The 16,946-nt window shown below is 45.7% G+C and overlaps 1 protein-coding gene across 5 annotated transcripts in view; it reads right to left on the reverse strand.

Annotated features, from left to right (window-relative positions):
• The window catches only part of lsp1a (lymphocyte specific protein 1 a), a 408,262-nt gene that overhangs the window by 41,052 nt on the left and 350,264 nt on the right, over nt 1-16,946 (reverse strand). For all 5 annotated transcript variants that reach the window (XM_086007804.1, XM_086007805.1, XM_086007802.1 and 2 more), the window contains 3 exons: nt 15,030-15,111; nt 13,024-13,155; nt 9,346-9,444 (listed from right to left, as the gene is read on the reverse strand). In XM_086007804.1, the coding sequence (XP_085863930.1) occupies nt 9,346-9,444; nt 13,024-13,155; nt 15,030-15,111 (313 nt within the window). The remainder of the gene's footprint in view (nt 1-9,345; nt 9,445-13,023; nt 13,156-15,029; nt 15,112-16,946) is intronic.

The following is a 16,946-nucleotide window of genomic DNA, read 5'->3' on the forward strand; positions in this document are numbered from 1 at the left end:
CAAAAAAGAGCTAGTTTTAAAAGATAAAAGACAAACTCTGAGCAATATCACACTGCCATTCACATTGTAAAGAGCTGGCTACATAATCAGCTCTTTTAAATCAGGTGAAAACCATGAATTGTCCGAGGCTGATATTTAGCACTCAGTGAGTACAAATTCACAGAGGTCTGCCTTTTCTCAATTTCACAAAGTTGAGAGTAGAAAGTGAACTCACTGCTGCTAACTGTGTGGGGAAAATAAAAGTTGATATTCTACCTGTGGGTAAAGTATAACTGACATAACAGAGAAATACTATTCAAGACACCAGTGCTTCAATTCAGTCTAGAAAAAATATTAATTTTTTTTAAGGAAGGTCAAAATATCCGTTCATTTCCAAATCATTGTCCAGTGATCCCTCCCAGTGTTATAAAAATGTTTTTTTATTTGTTAACGGGATGTGGGCATTGCTGGCAAGGCCAGCATTTATTGCCCATCCCTGGAGAAGGTGAGCCGCCTTCTTGAACTGCTGCAGTCCTTGCGGTGAAGGTACTCCCACAGTGCTGTTAGGGAGGGAGTTCCAGGATTTTGACCCAGCGACGATGAAGAATCGGCGATATATTTCCAAGTCAGGGTGGTATGTAACTTGGAGGGGAACTTGGAGGTGGTGGTGTTCACATGCACCTGCTGCCCTTGTCCTAGGCGATAGAGGTCACGGGTTTGGGAGGTGCTGCATTTACACTTTTGAAGTGAGACTTTTTCTCCTTTTTTCCTGAAGGCACTGACTCCTGCTGGGTACAATTCCAGAGGCAAAATTAACTTGATCGTATGTGCTTTTTTTCATGTGCGAGCTGAGACATTGACTATTCAGGCTATTCCTCCACAGAAGGCAGTACAGCAATCCTGTTCTACCCAATGTCCACAAATGTGTATTGAACAACAAGAGTTGTTGGATCGCAATCAGGAGTGGGAGTCCTACCTGATGTTTTCCCCTCTCTCACCTAGAAGCACCGAGGCCAATTTTAACCTGCCACACTAGTTTTGATCACAGCTATAACTTGTTTCTCTAAAAGTGGTTGCAACTGGCAGCAGTTCCTGCAGCAGGCTAAACTTGCAAATGTCTTACGTGCCTTGTTCTACAGGCAGCAGAGGTCCACTCTTTTGTCGGCTTCCCCATTGGCTGAAGGAGGGCACCAGGTGGGAAAGTAAACATGAGGAACCGGGAGGCCGCATCGTGTCACCTTCCCGAAGCAAGAGCAACAATGTGAAAGGGCCTTATAACTTGTAATCCACTCAGTGCCCTTCCAGTAAGCAAGCCCGCCAGCTACACAATTGCCAACAAATGTTTGGTCTGAGTTTTCTTTTAGAAAAGTTAATTGGAAAGTCATTTACTTTGTAAGGACCATTCTTCATTAAAATTAGATTAGCATGGAAAAGGTTGGTTTACTTTGTAATGATTTACCTGGTACTATTGATAGGAAATCTCTCCTGAGCTGTAATCCTTGAATTTAAAGCAACAAAAGACCTGTTTGTTTGCTCCTTCGGGCCTCAGTGGAGTGCTGCATATCAACTGCAGCGCATGTGATAGCGAGGGGACCCAATCACAGCAGAGGTCCTTATCTACCTCCGTCTGGCTTTATTGTACAGAAACATGTGAACCAGAGGGAACCAAGAGTTGTAAATATTAGCAGCAGGCCACTGCAGAATGTTGCCATGAATTCACATGGACTTCAGTGACTATTATCATTTGTAATACAGAGGTGCATCCGATAGCAAGCACCTGTGAGAGGCACTTCAATCATAGTATAACTGAGGAAGCGTATATGTCTCCAGATGCACAGAACATCATGGAACAGATTTTCTTCCATTTTTCCACCCATTTCCTGCTCTATCCAAGGTAGCCAATTGAGGAAAATTGGGCAGTAAAGCCTGAAGCCACATCCCTGCCCCCCAAAAGTTACCTGAACCATTTTCCTCTTGCCTGAGGGTAGCCAGCAATGCCTGCTGCATCCTCTCTGCATCCCATACGAATGATGGTGGCTGGGTGGGGTGTGCTTCATTTCCCTCCCCTACTTACTAGTGGCCACCATAGGAAGCAGCATCACTACAAAGCAGGCATTGGGGCCGGCTTGTGGTGGGCCAGAGGTTCTCCATAGTTAAAGGCCACAAGGGACCTGGGAGAAACTTGCAGATAAGACTTCAGAAATTTTTATATTTTGTAAGAATTAAAATTTTTAACACATCTCTAAGGCTTTTTAAGTATTTTAAAAGTATATTTAAGAATTTTGAAGATTAATTTTGCAAATCGGACCCAGAGAACCTTTAGGAGCAGAGCCAAGGTTGAAGGCTTGGGGATTGGGGGCGTGGTTTGAAGTCCAGAAGTGGCTGATTTGGCACAGAATAGTCATGACGATGCCCTCCAAAGCCCCGAATCTGTTTGCGTCAGGCTCGAAACTGGCAACGTAATCGCGATTGGCAACTTAAATGTTACGTGAATAAATTATTTGCAGTCAGTTTTAGCAGAGTCCTGACATACATAATTGGCGACTTCAATGTGATTGGAGGTGGGAGAGAGGGGGGCAGTCATGACACTGCCAAATGAGTTGCTGCCTTTGGCAACAACGTCACCTCAGCCGCTTGCAGACATTAAGCCGTCCTCCACAACTATCGCGGCTCCCATTTGAAAATCATTCTGTTACTTCTTTGCACAGGCATTCCCCGATCTGTCCCAAATCATTAGTTTCCATCTCACTGTCAACTAATCTGACAACGTTCCTATTATTAAGAACCACTATGTCTCCCCATGATGTCTACTTTTGTGTGCCCTGTGAATCTTAGCCTCCTACTTCCACAGAGACAGTCGGTTCTAAAGTGGCTGCCTGTTGATTTGCAGCAGGAGCCTTGTGGGCATTGAAGTGGCACTTCCTTCGGCTGAAAATTCAGTAGCCTTAGCGCCTCATTTGAGGCGCTAGAGGGCCTTGCGCCGGAGTTATGGCCAGTAGTGAAATTCCCTGGGGTCCTAAATCGGCGTTGCTCCGGTAGCGCTGCGCCGGCACCGATGACGTCATCGGTGTGCGCAGCGTCCCGGTTGCCGTGGTAACCCGCCCGAACTCCAAAATTGAGTTGCGGCCGCCTCGCCCGTGGCAGCCGCAACCAGCGTTTTGTCAGAGGTGCCTTACTGCAGTTAGCGCCGGCGCATTAAAGGCCCCGCGGCGGCCGGCCGCTTTCCCGCCGGCCGCCTGCCCGCAGCTCCCTCCCCGGACTTCTCTACCACCCCCCCCCCCCCCGGAACAGATGCAAGCCCGGCACTTGTCCGAGGTGCCGGGCTCATTTTTAAGCAGATTTGCGCGGGCCGCGGCCGGGTGCAGGCAGCTCCTCCTTAACGGAAGGAGGAGGCCTGCACTTCCCCAGCCTGCCGCACTGCATCGGGTGCCGCAGCGCCGGAATTGCGGCGCGAAACGGCAGTTAGCGCCCTTTTCCAGGCGCTAAGACCCTTCAGTAGCGCCGGCAGCCGTTTGGGCGCGGCGCCACTGAATTTTTGGCGCGCGCAGGGGACTTAGCGCCGGCACTAATTTCCGGCGCTAAAGCCCTGGCTAAGCCAAAACCCAATTTCTAGGCCCTTGTCTTTAAGGAGAGAGTAGAGAGAGTGAATTCATTCCCAGTGTCCTCATATGAATGAAACCCAAGGTTTAATTTTTTTAATGGGGTGAGGTGAAGTCAAGGTTTGAACTTTTAATAATAGGAAATATCACCTGTCCTCCAGGCTTGGATTCTACAGCTCCGCCCCTGGTCATATCAGGCTGCCCAAAAATAACAAAACATTTTTTGTTTAAATTCTAGCTTGACTTTTGTGTATGAGGACTTGCTGTCTGAGCAAATCAAACTGAAATAACTATCAATGTTTCCACTAGTTCAGTATATGCTTCAACGTAAAGGGGAAGTTACCTTGTGATGGCTTTTTAACTGAACGATTGTGGACTTTAATTCCGAGACATGCCTGCCACTCAGATCTAAAGTCAGAAGTGAGATGCCTTAGGGTTCGCTTAACAGCCAGAGAATGCCATCTTGGTTGAAGAGAAAAGACAGGCACGACTGGACTCAATGCCCGAGATGCCAACCAAACATAGAATGGCATTGGCAGTTCCTAGGGCGAAGTCCAGAGCCTAAATCATCCTGGCTGAAAGAGGTTAGGATACAAGGGTCATTGCTAATCGAACAAGACAGAAAAATGAGGAAAATATACAAAGGTTTAAGCCGTCTTTATTTACTGGATCCTACAAAAATGGTTTGTGCAGTCTGCAGCTGAGCGGGAGTTCAATAAGGAGTTTAATCGGTAATGTTGTGTTAGCCGAAACACTAAACAATGAACTCAGTAGTGTTTGTTTAGCCCACATCAGATGTGAGGGGGAGAACTGAGAGTGAGGGGAGATAGTAAGGAGGAAAGCTAAATATTCATATGATTAATATTCATAATAGAATACAGAAAACATAACATTACTGTAGATTAAAATTATGTTTTGATTTTCTTTCAAGAGCTAAGGTATGCAGCAGATGAAATACCTGGTTCATCTACACAAAAGGGGAACATTGTTGTAATGGGGAATAATTTCAATGTAAAGTATTCCAATATTTGCTTTTGGTTCAAACAATTGTGCAAAAATATCTTGGGTCACCCCCCACCCCACCCCTGCTGGAGACGGGTCATGTCAGGCCTGAAATATAGGAGATGCCCAGGTGACTGCAGCCATTAGTACCATAAAAATTCAGCACTTTGATTCCCAGGCGATCTCAGTAATGGTAGTGGTATGGTTGCTAAAACTAGACTCAGTACCCTGAGCTGGGGTGGCGGGATAGTAATCTCGTTCCTCGTCTTAGTCCCAGCACCTTGTTGAAAAGTGCGCATGTATGGATGCCAGGTGAGGACAGGATGAAGCTCGGCTGTGATGCCTCCCTATGTGCAATAGGTACTCATTGACTCAGGTCACACACGAAGAATGCCACTTGGGTGGGATACTGGACGGTATCCAATACCCTTGGACCCAAAGCCCAGCAAGAGTCAGCAATTTTTAAAAACGGAGGAGAAAACTGAGGGAGGACAACAGTCTTGTTTGGGTTTTCTCCTTGTCCCCACTACATTGAAGATATTATCAAAAGCACTGCACCCTCCCCCACAGCAATCTTCTCTGTTAATTCTATTCTGGTATTTGGTCATGTGAAACATCAGAGCATGTCGCAACCCACAAAGATTTCACTGGAAAGTTCTACAACCTGACCGAGAATATCCCACAGAATTTGTTCCTAAAGGCTGAGAAAGGACATGCAAAGATGTTGAATGGGATATCCTCAGGGTATTTTGATACAAAACCCCCCCCCAAGAAACCTCCGTGAATAGAAAGGAATGCACTCCCAGCTCCAGGGTAACCACGTCTCTGCTATTATATTAGTCACACATGCCAAACTGGCCACTTTTCAACACGCCTTGCAATTTGTTAAGAGACGTCAGGAAAATTACCTTATGAGACAGCCAAGGTACAGGATGATTTTAAAAAAGGCACAGAAGATGCAGAAGGAGAGGAATTAGTCAGAGCCAGAGGCTACCGAGAGGTAAAGCAAATCCAAGGTTTGGAGAAAGCCTGAAGAGAAGAAAAAGAACGAATAGGCACAGGGTGAAAAACAGTGTCTGTACTCAAAGATTTAAGACCTTAACTAAGCCAGAAAGACACTAGAATTGCCTCCTTTTGCTAAGGAACGAAAGACATTCATGTTGCCAAAGGATCTCAAAACACTCTATGGGGTGTAGTGACTATTATTCTGTCATCAAATGCAGTAGCCATTCTTCACCAGCAATGTCCCACAAATAGTAATGAGGTGAATGATCAATTGGCCAGGTTTTTTTTCACAGCATTGGTTAAGGGAGGAATGCTGGCTAACTGAACAGGCAGAACATTCGTTAGCATCTCATCCAAAAGACAGCATCTCCAGAAAAAGGCAGCACTCCCTCAGTACTACACTGGAGTGACAGCCTAGATTGAGAAGTCAAGTCTTGGTGTGGAGCTTGAACCCGCAACCTTCTAACTCAGCGGCACGAGTGCTACCACCAAGCCACACTCGCACACTCAAGTCAAAACTAGACACGGAGTTGGTTCATGACTTAAGTTATATTGCTTGCTTTGCTGCAGTTAACAATGTATTACAAAACCTTAATAATATCAATAAATAATAACTCCCCATCACGAGATGGAAACCAGCACAAAATAATTTGACTTATTAAAAACATACTTTATGGGGTAGATTTTGCCGATCCTGTCGGGAAGAAGGCGGGACTTCCCCTTTCAGGTTTTTGACCCGCCTACTTCGACGTCCGGCCAATCCGCGCGATTTTCCCTTGATTGACCTTGTTGAGCCCGCCCAGTGGGCTCAGCAGGCCAATTAAGGGCCACCCGGCAACAGGTGACGTCACAGACTGAAATTCCATCTGTCAAGAGTATTTGACAGATGAAATATCAGTGTTTTACAGCTGTTTGAAGCTGTGAAACACTGACACTCTGAGTTCTACCATGAGTCATTCTGCACAGACTCAGTTAGAACTCTTACCGGCACTCAAAGCTGAAGGCTGTCACTTTTGACAGATCGCAGCCGTTCAGCTTTCAGTTCCGGCTGAGTGATGGGCTCCCGACGGCTACAGGAAGAAAGGCTGTAAAGGTAAGTACAGGTAAGTGAAAGTTTTTAACACACTTTAGACACACCAAACACACTTACCTTTACACTCATGCACCCATCACTCACCTGAGCACTGACATCGCGACCCCTCCAACTCCTTCAACCCGATGCCCGCCTGCTCTTACCTGGCGTGGTTTGGAGCCATCGGGAAACCCACACGAAACCCCTCAAAATAGGGATTAGGCTAAAAACTGCCTGTTAACTACCTGTTAACAGGCAGTTAATTGGCACTAATCCCTTCCTGCCTGGTTTCGGCGGGTCCCAGTGCGGGGCTGGTACCCGCCGCCCCTGAAACTTACGTGGGGCGGGGTTTTGGGCGGGATGGTGTCGGGACCCCCAAATTCGGGATTTTCAGCCCCCTCCCGCCTGAAACCCCTCCCGACGGCTGGGGGAAAATCGGGGCCTTAGTGTCTGGTTTCACTCTTGTGGATTGCCAGACACCTTGCTCAAAAAGCAGACAGGTGGTAACCCTAACTGGCCTGTGAGTGCACACTGCGGTCACTGGGAAAACCACATTGGTGACTGTTTTTATTATGGTATACATTTATATTAAACTCTTCATCCCGCAACAAAATTCCAGCCTATCACTCACCCCTGAGTATCCATTACACATAAAAAGAGAAAAAAACATAACTGGCTGGAAATCTGAAATACAGACAAAAATTGCTGGAAGCATGTGAAAATAGAAGACAGCTTAACATTTCATGTAGACTATTTGTCTGATGAAGGGCCCAAGCCTAAAATGTAAACCTGTTTTTACCTGTTTTTCGGATACTGTTGGACTTGCTATGTATTTGCAGCACTTTCTGTTTTTATATATCCATTATATATTCTATATATATTAATCCTTTGACTAGAGTACAACCCAGGTATCTGTTATTCTGAATGTTAAGTAAATACTACATTATCTCTATAATCTACATAGCGGCCCTAGAGACACCAGTGGACTTTGCAGTTCTTTTAGGTACTGTAATATATCACAGGAAACAACTGTTGGAGTGAGTCATAAGATTTCTAGAAGATGATCTCAGGGTTCTTAAACCACCAGCTGACCCCGCTGGGTCCAAACTAATCACACTAATGCAAATGGTATGTTGGCCTTTACTACAAGAGGATTTGAGTATAAGAATAAAGACGTCTTACTGCAATTATATAGGGGCCCTGGTGAGACCACACCAGGAGCATTGTGTACAGTTTTGGCCTCCTTACCTAAGGAAGGATATACTTGCCATAGAGGGAGTGCAACGAAGGTTCACCAGACTGGTTCCTGGGATGAGGAGAGATTGAATACACTAGGTCTATATTCTCTAGAGTTTAGAAGAATGAGAGGTGATAGCATTGAAACATACAAGATTCTTACAGGGCTTGACAGGGTAGATGCAGGGAGGATGTTTCCCCTGACTGGGGAGTCTAGAACCAGGGGTCACAGTCTCAGAATAAGAGGTTGGCCATTTAGGACTGAGATGAGGAGAAATTTCTTCACTGAGAGGGTGGTGAATCTTTGGAATTCTCTACTCCTGAGGGCTGTGGAGGCTCAGTCATTGAGTATATTCAAGACAGAGATCGATAGTATTTTGAACATTAAGGGAATCAAGGGATATGGAGATAGTGCAGGAAAGTGGAGATGAGGTAGAAGATCAGCCATGACCTTATTGAATAGCGGAGCAGGCTCGAAGGGCCAAATGGCCTACTCCTGCTCCCATTTCTTATGTTATTATGTTCTTACTTTTACATTGATACATTTGGCAAATCATGCCTGGCAAGACCATATCTGTCAAGTCAGTGGCAAAAATTAATTATTTTTGGTTCACTGACTGCCTGAAAAGATGTTCAATATACTTTTTTCCACTCAGTATTTTCTACTCTTCTCCTGGAAGTATCAGTCCTGGGTGAGGCGTGTCTCTACAAGTGCAGGACACTCTCTGCTACCTCTCACCCAAGTGGCCCTGCTTTACGTGTGAGCCAAGACACTGAATGTTAGTTAACACGTTATTTGACTGTGGAGGCCGCCTGACATCCACACACAAGTGCATTCCAGCGAGAGCCATCTGAGCCTAATTGTAGTGTCAGTGCTCTGACTGGAGATTGACCCCGTGATGCTTATAATTCCATTTCTAATTGAAAACAATGGTCGTCTCCTCTATTCTCAATGCACCAAAAGCTCCAATTGTCTACCAACTTGCTGGACATGTGGCTTAACAGCCTCAGGTTTTAGATCAGCATTATTTTAATGCTGGTGTTAACCTGTTTGAAATAAATAGGTTAATGCCAGCATGAAAATAATGCCAATTAGAAAATTTAAGCTAATAGGACATTACTGAAGGCAGGCATATCCTTCTCATGACCTTTTATTGTATCATCTGTGTCATGTTTATAATCGCTCTCAACAGAGAGGCAAAAAGAAAACAAACGAAAATCTCATATTTGGTGTTGTTTGAGATAAGATACCTGTGGTGCAATTTTATTTCCTCTTAGGAACAATTTCTGTTTTTTCAAAATGAGCTCAAACCACATGGGAGTAGCTGTCAGTACAAAAATGTAATACAGAAGGGGAACTGTCTCCCCTCCAAAAAATTATATTGTGATTAACATTTGTCATTGCAATGAAAAGTCAACTAAAAGTCAGAGAGTGCAGATATGTTTACTTACTGTTGGTTTGGAGGGACTGACCCTGGTGCTGGGCTCCGGGCTCTTGCTCACCCACTGATTGATGAGGTCACAGACACCCACTTTCAGTCCTTCAGTATCCTGGATGAAAATAGATGAGATTAGGGGGCAGAGGAAACATGCTCATTATCGGAACATTAAAGAGTGGTCTTTTCCCAAGTACTGAGCAATTCATTTACAAAGGCCTTTCTTACATTTCAATGAGTAGGAATCAGGTTACCCTAATGCACAGCATTTCTAACAATCACTTTTTAATTTTCAATCGTTCTTTGGTTAAAATAAATTGACAGTGCGTTTAGAGATTGATTGCAGGCCAGTATTGCTTTTCCGCCTCTGTTTCTAGCTGAGGATTTGGTAAAACCTCACAAAAAACTCATTAGAATCCGGGAATAGGAAAGAGTAAAATGAATGACGGACTGTGATTGATTTCCAAACAGATCAATCCCACTGACAAAAACATCATGCACATCGTCCCTGAGTATGTACTCAAGTAGAGAACTCATACAACTTCCTTGGACACACCCCAAGAACATCCTTCCCCTTTAAATTAATAGGGCAGTAATTTGGTATTAATGGACAAGTTACAGAGAATGAATTGGCTTTAAGGAGGAAGTCCCATACTAATTTGAAGGAAAACACAATGGGGGAAAAATTGAGTCGTGCCCCCTTTGGGGCACTAACTTCGCCAGGGTACTACATTTAGCGCCCCGAAAAAATTAGCGCCCCCATGGCCGATTTTCCCAGGTAGCACCCAGAAAGGGAGGAGGGGCGCTACTTGAACCACCCCGCGTCCCTCTTGGGGAGCTGCGAGGCAATATCGCGGCGCTACATGCCGCAGTACTGCAGGCCTTCCTCCCCTTATTAAAGGGGAGGGGCCTGGCGCAGTGCGTCCCTGCGCCCAGCTGGGCCACCAGGGATCGGGAGTGCCAGCAAACGAACCCGGCACTCAAGAGGAGTGCCGGGCTCACGGAGAGCAGCCGACACACCGCGGAGGGGGCTTCACGGGGGCCAGGGACAGCAACGGGGGCAGGTGCTGGCAGGCGGCCAGCAACAAAAATGGCCGCCCGCTACCTCCCGGTTAACTAGCGCCGCCCCGGCTGCAGGTAGGCCCCCCTAATCCCGTCGGACATAGCGTCCAGCGGTAAGTCAGGGGGCGCGAGCGGGGCGCTGCACATGGAGATGATGTCATCGCACGCTAACGGTTACCACCGCTGCTAACCTCCCGCTGAATTTCGCCGGAAGCGTTGACGGTGCCACACCCGGGCGCTAGCTGCTTTGTGCCCCTCTTAGGGCGCTAACGGGAGGCAGAAAGCAACCACATTTTTCCCCCAATGCGCTTTTGTTTCTGGAGTGACAACAACAATTCGCATTTATCTAGTGCCTTAATGCAGAAAAAGGTCCTTAGGTGCTTCACAGAGTCATGTGGAAAAATGGATTCTATGCCAGAGAGTGAGAGTTTCGGAGAGGTGACCAAAAACTTTGTCAAAGTGCTGAGTTTTAGAGGGAGACTTAAAGGAGAGGGAGGTGCAGAGGAGTTTAGAGAGGGAAATTCAGAGAGCGGGACCTGGGCAGCTGAAGGCATGGCCAGCAATGATGAAGCAAAGGGAGGGAGAGATGGAAAAGATGCTGAAGTCAGAAAAATTGAAAGTTCGGGGAGCGGGGAGCGCGGGGCGGGGGCGGGGGGGGGTGGCGGCGGTGATATTTGTATTGCTGTCTGAGGTTACGGAGATAGGGAGGGGCAAGGCCATAAACAGATTTTAACAGGAGGATAAGAACTTTAAATTTGAGGCGTTGGGGAATCAGGAACTAATTTGGATCAACAGGGATGGGCAAACAGGACTTGGTGCAGGATAGGATATGGGCGTTGTGATGGAGAGGATATGGGGTTGGAAGCTGAGCTCGAGGTCAAACAGGGTTTTGAGGTTGCAAATAGTCTTGTTCAGCCCGAGACAATGGCTGTGGATGGAAATGGAGTCGTGGCAAGGATACAGCTGAAGCTGATGGCTTTGTTCCCCATGTTTAGCTGGAGGACGAGGAAGTTGGACTAGCTGTCTGCCAGCACAGAGGCAGCGGAAGGATCAAGAGAACTGATGGAGAGGTAGGGCTAGGTGTCATTAGCACACATGTGGAAGTTGACTCTGTGTCCGCGATTCTCCCGTGATCACACATGGGTTTTATGGAGGGGTTTACGGTGGCAGTTGGTATTTGAGAAAAGGGGCTTCAGGTTACCATTGCCCTCTAGGATGATCCTAGAGTGGTGGCTGGTTTTGGCAGAGGAGAGCGAGGCCCAGTAGAGTTAAATGTCATCGAGCTAGATCTGACGATGGATGGCTAATCCTGTTGTGCACTAGGTATGCTCAAGATTGTCTCCTTTGGACTTGAGGGATCAAAAATGGGGATCGTACCAGGTGGATTGCAGTGAAGCTTTGGCTGGGACGAGAACATCGAAGGTGGAGTTGAGGAAGTAATTAACCAAATCAGCTGTTGCAGAGCTTATGCAGCAAACGGCGGGAAAATTCTAGACAGTTGAGAGTTTGAGAGTGCGCTTGTAAGCACCTTGGGGGAAATGTCTTATTTTTCAGGAGCGGATGCAGAATGAGTGGGGTTGAAGAAGGCTAGGGGGATGGGAGTGGTAAGAAATGCAAAGAAGTGGTCAGAGCCAGCCTAGTCAGTGCTCGAGACCACAGGAGTAGAGAGGCCATGAGAGATGGTGAGGTCGAGGGGTCGAGAAATCCATGTTTCAGCATGGTCTGTGTCCTCGTCCACGCCTAGGGCTAAACACAATAATAAAGCAAATTAGCAAACCCAGCGTGAAAAGGGACACAGAGACTGAAAGGAGGAAGACACTTATCAAGTCTGGTAAATAATAATAGAATTATATTGGCAAGGAGCCACTAACCTTCCAATTCTACCTCATTTCAAGGCTGACAGTCTCACTTCTGAATGATCACTCCATTTTTTAAAGTACATCAATTTATCTCATTACTTAGTATACTGGTATATATTGCATCAAATAGAATAAATGACAACCCAAAGCTTCTGGTGTCTAAAGCACCCATTGAATGCCCAGCAAATTTGCCTACACCTCACACCTTCAATATTTGTCCGAACTTTCAACTTCCTCAAATCTTCCTCAGTGCAATCAGTGTTTACACAGCAACAGGAAATAGCACACAGAGAGCTGATTTATGGTAAAGAACCTCATATTTGCTTTCTAAGAAGCCACTTAAAGTTTAAGAATGCTTAAAATTATTCCTTGGCTGGCGTGTGAACAGAGAGACAGATAGCTGTGACATGCCTAAGTATTTATTTCCCTTACTTCTAGTGATGAAGTGATTTTTAAAAATCTGGGTATTGGTCTCCACTGAACACCTATTACACTTACAGCAGATTGGCTGTTTCCATTCACAGCAGCTTTCTCTGAGGTATCTTGAAAAGAAAACCTTTCGTGGTGTTGGCTCGCATGCTGAGTGAAGCTACAGGATAGAACAGCTGACAAAGGCTTGGATTTTCAACATTAAGCTGGAAGACCTCTACAAGTCCCACAGGAGAGATTGGGTTTCCAGTTCACCCAACTGCAGATGTCAAGCCAAGTGGATCAGTGTGCCCTTGTAGATAATGGTCCAAGTTGGTGCACAAGTGACAAAAATAGTCTCTTACCTTACATGGTGTCCCTTTGGTAACTGAGTTACCTGCAGCATCGCCTATCTCCCATAAGCTCTTCTTAGTGGCAACATCCTCCAATAGGTTTGGCATGTCCAGTGACGTGTGTCTGAGTGACTTTGTAGTGCTCTGTGTGTGAGAGAGAGTGCAAGATTAATAAATGAAGGATTAAACAAGCAACAATCTGCTGGAGTAACACCAAAGAATGAATGCCCCACCCTGAGGCAATGAGACAGGCAACTTCTGTTAACACTCACTGCCTAGGTTCAAACATAAAGAATGGCCTCTTGGGCAAAATACTGGGTGATTTGTGTCATTAGGATGTATCCCAGCAAACAATCAGAAAAAGTAAAGGGGAGGAGAGAATATATTGGTACATAAAGGAGGAGGGCAAATATAATGTTGGAAGTTCCTCTTTAAGAAGGACAAGTGGGAGACTATTGAAAATGGCTCACTAATAATTCAGAACAGAAGTACAATTTTACATGAGGAAATTACACCATTAATTCCTTCCCATCCTATATTACAACAGTGACTACACTTCATAAGTGCTTCATTGGCTGTAAAGCGCCTTGGAATGTACTGAGGTTATGAAAGGCCTGAACATCCTGTTTTGCCTTTTTCTAACCATTTCCGTTGATCTGTTTTCAATATCTACCCACTTACAATAGTGAATGCTCATGGCATCAGGGCAGGGTATGTGTGGGGGGAAAGTGTATTGGCTCAAGGCTGATGGTATGGCGGGCTGAATTCAAATCAGGATAAATTATTAACATTGAGCCAGCAGCGTGAGGGAACTGCAATAACATCAGTAGAGATACAACCCTTAAGCCAGGCTGTTGGCTGGGACAAGTTACTGACCCTGAATGGCAATAGATTGGGAGAAGGGGAAGTGCAACGAGACCTGGGTGTCCTTGTGCACCAGTCGCTGAAGGTAAGCATGCAGGTGCAGCAGGCGGTTAAGGCGGCAAATGGTATGTTGGCCTTCGTAGCGAGAGGGTTCGAGTACAGGAACAAGGATGTCTTGCTGCAGTTATACAGGGCCTTGGTGAGACCACATCTTGAGTATTGTGTGCAGTTTTGGTCGCCTTATCTGAGGAAGGATGTTCTTGCCATGGAAGGAGTTCAGCGAAGATTCACCAGGCTGATACCTGGGATGGCAGGAATGACGTATGAGGAGAGATTGGGTCGATTGGGCTTGTACTCACTGGAGTTTAGAAGAATGAGAGGGGATCTCATTGAAACTTATAAAATTCTGACAGGACTGGACAGACTAGAAGCAGGAAGGATGTTCCCGATGGTTGGGGAGTCCAGAACCAGGGGTCACAGTCTAAGGATAAGGGGTAGGCCATTTAGGACAGAAATGAGGAGGAATTTCTTCACCCAGAGAGTGGTGAACCTGTGGAATTCTCTACCACAGAAGGCAGTAGAGGCCAATACATTAAATATATTCAAGAAGGAGTTGGATATATTTCTTAAGGCTAAAGGGATCAAGGGGTATGGGGAGAAAGCAGGGACAGGGTACTGAATTTGGATGATCAGCCATGATCGCATTGAATGGCGGAGCAGGCTTGAGGGGCCAAATGGCCTACTCCTGCTCCTATCTTCTATGTTTCTATGTTTCTATGTTTCTGACAGCGAGGGAGCTGAATTAACATCACACAATCAGCGAGCTTTTGCCCACCATGGCACTGAATGGTAAGCAGATGATTCATAGTGGGGAGGGAACAAAAGTTGAAGGGACAGTAACCCCAGGCTCTCTTGTCCAGGTCTTAAGGCCTGGCTATACATTATCATCAAAGGCCAGTCAGTCGGACTATCAGGTGCTACTGCAGGTTGGAAAGGTACATGACAAAGTGACTTCACAAAAGGTTAAAGCAATAAAAGAATGTAAGGCCCACACATATCTAGGATTCTTATAACAATTTCATTTTCAAGGGATTAAGGTCTGTGGGTAAAACTCAATACATATCTGTAGCTGTACAGCGAGTAAATCAGATTACCTCAATGGCACTGGTATACTGCTCCAATCGGTCATCAATCTTTGATATGCTAGTTATGGGCTGGCTCTTCTTAACACTGTTACTGTAATTTAAAAAATGGATTTTTAACTAAAATTATATTGAAAGAAAAATTATGTTAAAAAGTCACACATCACAAAGAAACACCACAAGGGGAACCATTCTTCCCAACCATCAACCTTTTAGTGTTATAGAGGGATCATATTCAGAAGCCTTATAATAATAATACATGTAAGTTACAACAAAAAGAACTTGTATCTATATAATACCTTTAATGCAGAAAATGTCTGCAGGTGCTTCAAAGAGGCGTGATGAAAAATGGACAACAAGTTAAAGAAAAGGTAAGGATGGGTGACCAAAAGCTTTGTCAAAAAGTAGGGTTTTAAGGAGAGTCTTAAAGAAGGATCGGGAGGTAAAGGGCTGTAGAAGTTTGGGGAGGGAATTATGGATCACAGAGCCTTGATGGCTAAAATCACAGTTGCCAATGGAGGGGAAATGCATAAGAGGTCAGAATCAGTGGAACAGAGAGCTGGGTTGGTTGGGGGGGTGGAGGTGGAGTTGGAGTGGGGGAGATGTAGGGCTGGAGGAAGTTGGTTGGTTAGTGAAAATGGGTTTGAGGGAGCAGGAGGTCAGTCTTATGGGTGAGTTGAGCTTGGAGAGGGCATGAGGGGGAGATGGGACAGAAGCTAGAGAGAGACAGGTGTTCAGAGCTCAGGTAGGATGGGTAGAGGTGGAGGTTTGGCTTGGTGGGCAAGTGGAAGAGGGAAGCAGAAGAGGCAGATCAATATATGGTCTCTCTCTTGGTTGACAAAATAAATCCATGAGCTCCTCGCACATTCTTAAAGGTGAGAGTGGAGGAGGCAGGGGAGAGGATGTTAAGGAGGCAGTTGGAAGTAGACAAAAGATGTCAGGGGTTATCTTTGTTCTCCAGGATGATTCTGGAGAAGTGAGCAGTTTTGGCAGAGGAGAGAAAGAAAGAAAGAAAGAAAGGAGAGCAAGAAAGAAAGTAAAAAAGGAGAGAAAGAAAGGAAGGAAGGAAAGAAGGAAGGATGGAAGGAAGGAAGGAAGACTTAAATTTATATAGCGCCTTTCAAGACCAACAGATGTCTCAAAGCGCTTTACAGCCAATGAAGTACTTTTTTGGAGTGTGGTCACTGTTGTAATGTGGGAAAGGCCTGGTAGAGGTTGATGTGGTGAACCCAAAGCTATCAATGGATGGCTAAGCCAGTTGCATGCAAGGTAGTTCAAGTTTGTGCCCTTTGGACTTGACAGAGTGACGTTGGATGTTGTGTTGGGTGAATGACCGCAATGGGAGATGGTGAAGATTTAGCTGGGGACAAGGGCTTCAAAGGTGGAGGTAAGGGGATGGTTGAGCAATTGCAGAGGTATCAAGGTGAATAGAGGGTCAAAGGTTGGTCAGTTAGTAGTTATGGTGGAAGATTTTTCCCAGGGAAAACAGAAGAAAGTGAGATTAAAACATAGTAGGGAGATTTAGGTGTTGAGGGATACAAGAAGATAGTTGATGGTAGCCATATCAAAGATCAAGGCTACAGAATATAGATGGCATGGGAGAGGGTGAGGGCATGGCTGAGAATATAGTGTAGAAGCATTTCTCTGGAGTGAGAGGTTTAGGGAGGACAGGAGGGAAGTGAATTGAGAGGTGAGAGGGCAAGGAAAGTTGAGATGGTGACTGAAATCACCAAGGATGAAGAGTTGCTCAGTGCAGAGGCTGAGGGAGGAAAGAAGGGAGGATATCACAGTGAAAAACTGCTGGGGGTGGTAGACAACAAATAATTTACAGGAGAGGCAAGAGGGGTGGAGCAAGGTGAGGTAGCTGAACGAGGAGAAGGTAGCCAAGGAGTAGAGGGAGAGGCCACAGTGTGACAAGCTGGTAAGGAC

The sequence above is a fragment of the Somniosus microcephalus genome, chromosome 15, assembly GCF_052327205.1.
Source record: "Somniosus microcephalus isolate GS21.2 chromosome 15, FLI_Smic_1.0, whole genome shotgun sequence".
NCBI classification, from domain to species: domain Eukaryota; kingdom Metazoa; phylum Chordata; class Chondrichthyes; order Squaliformes; family Somniosidae; genus Somniosus; species Somniosus microcephalus.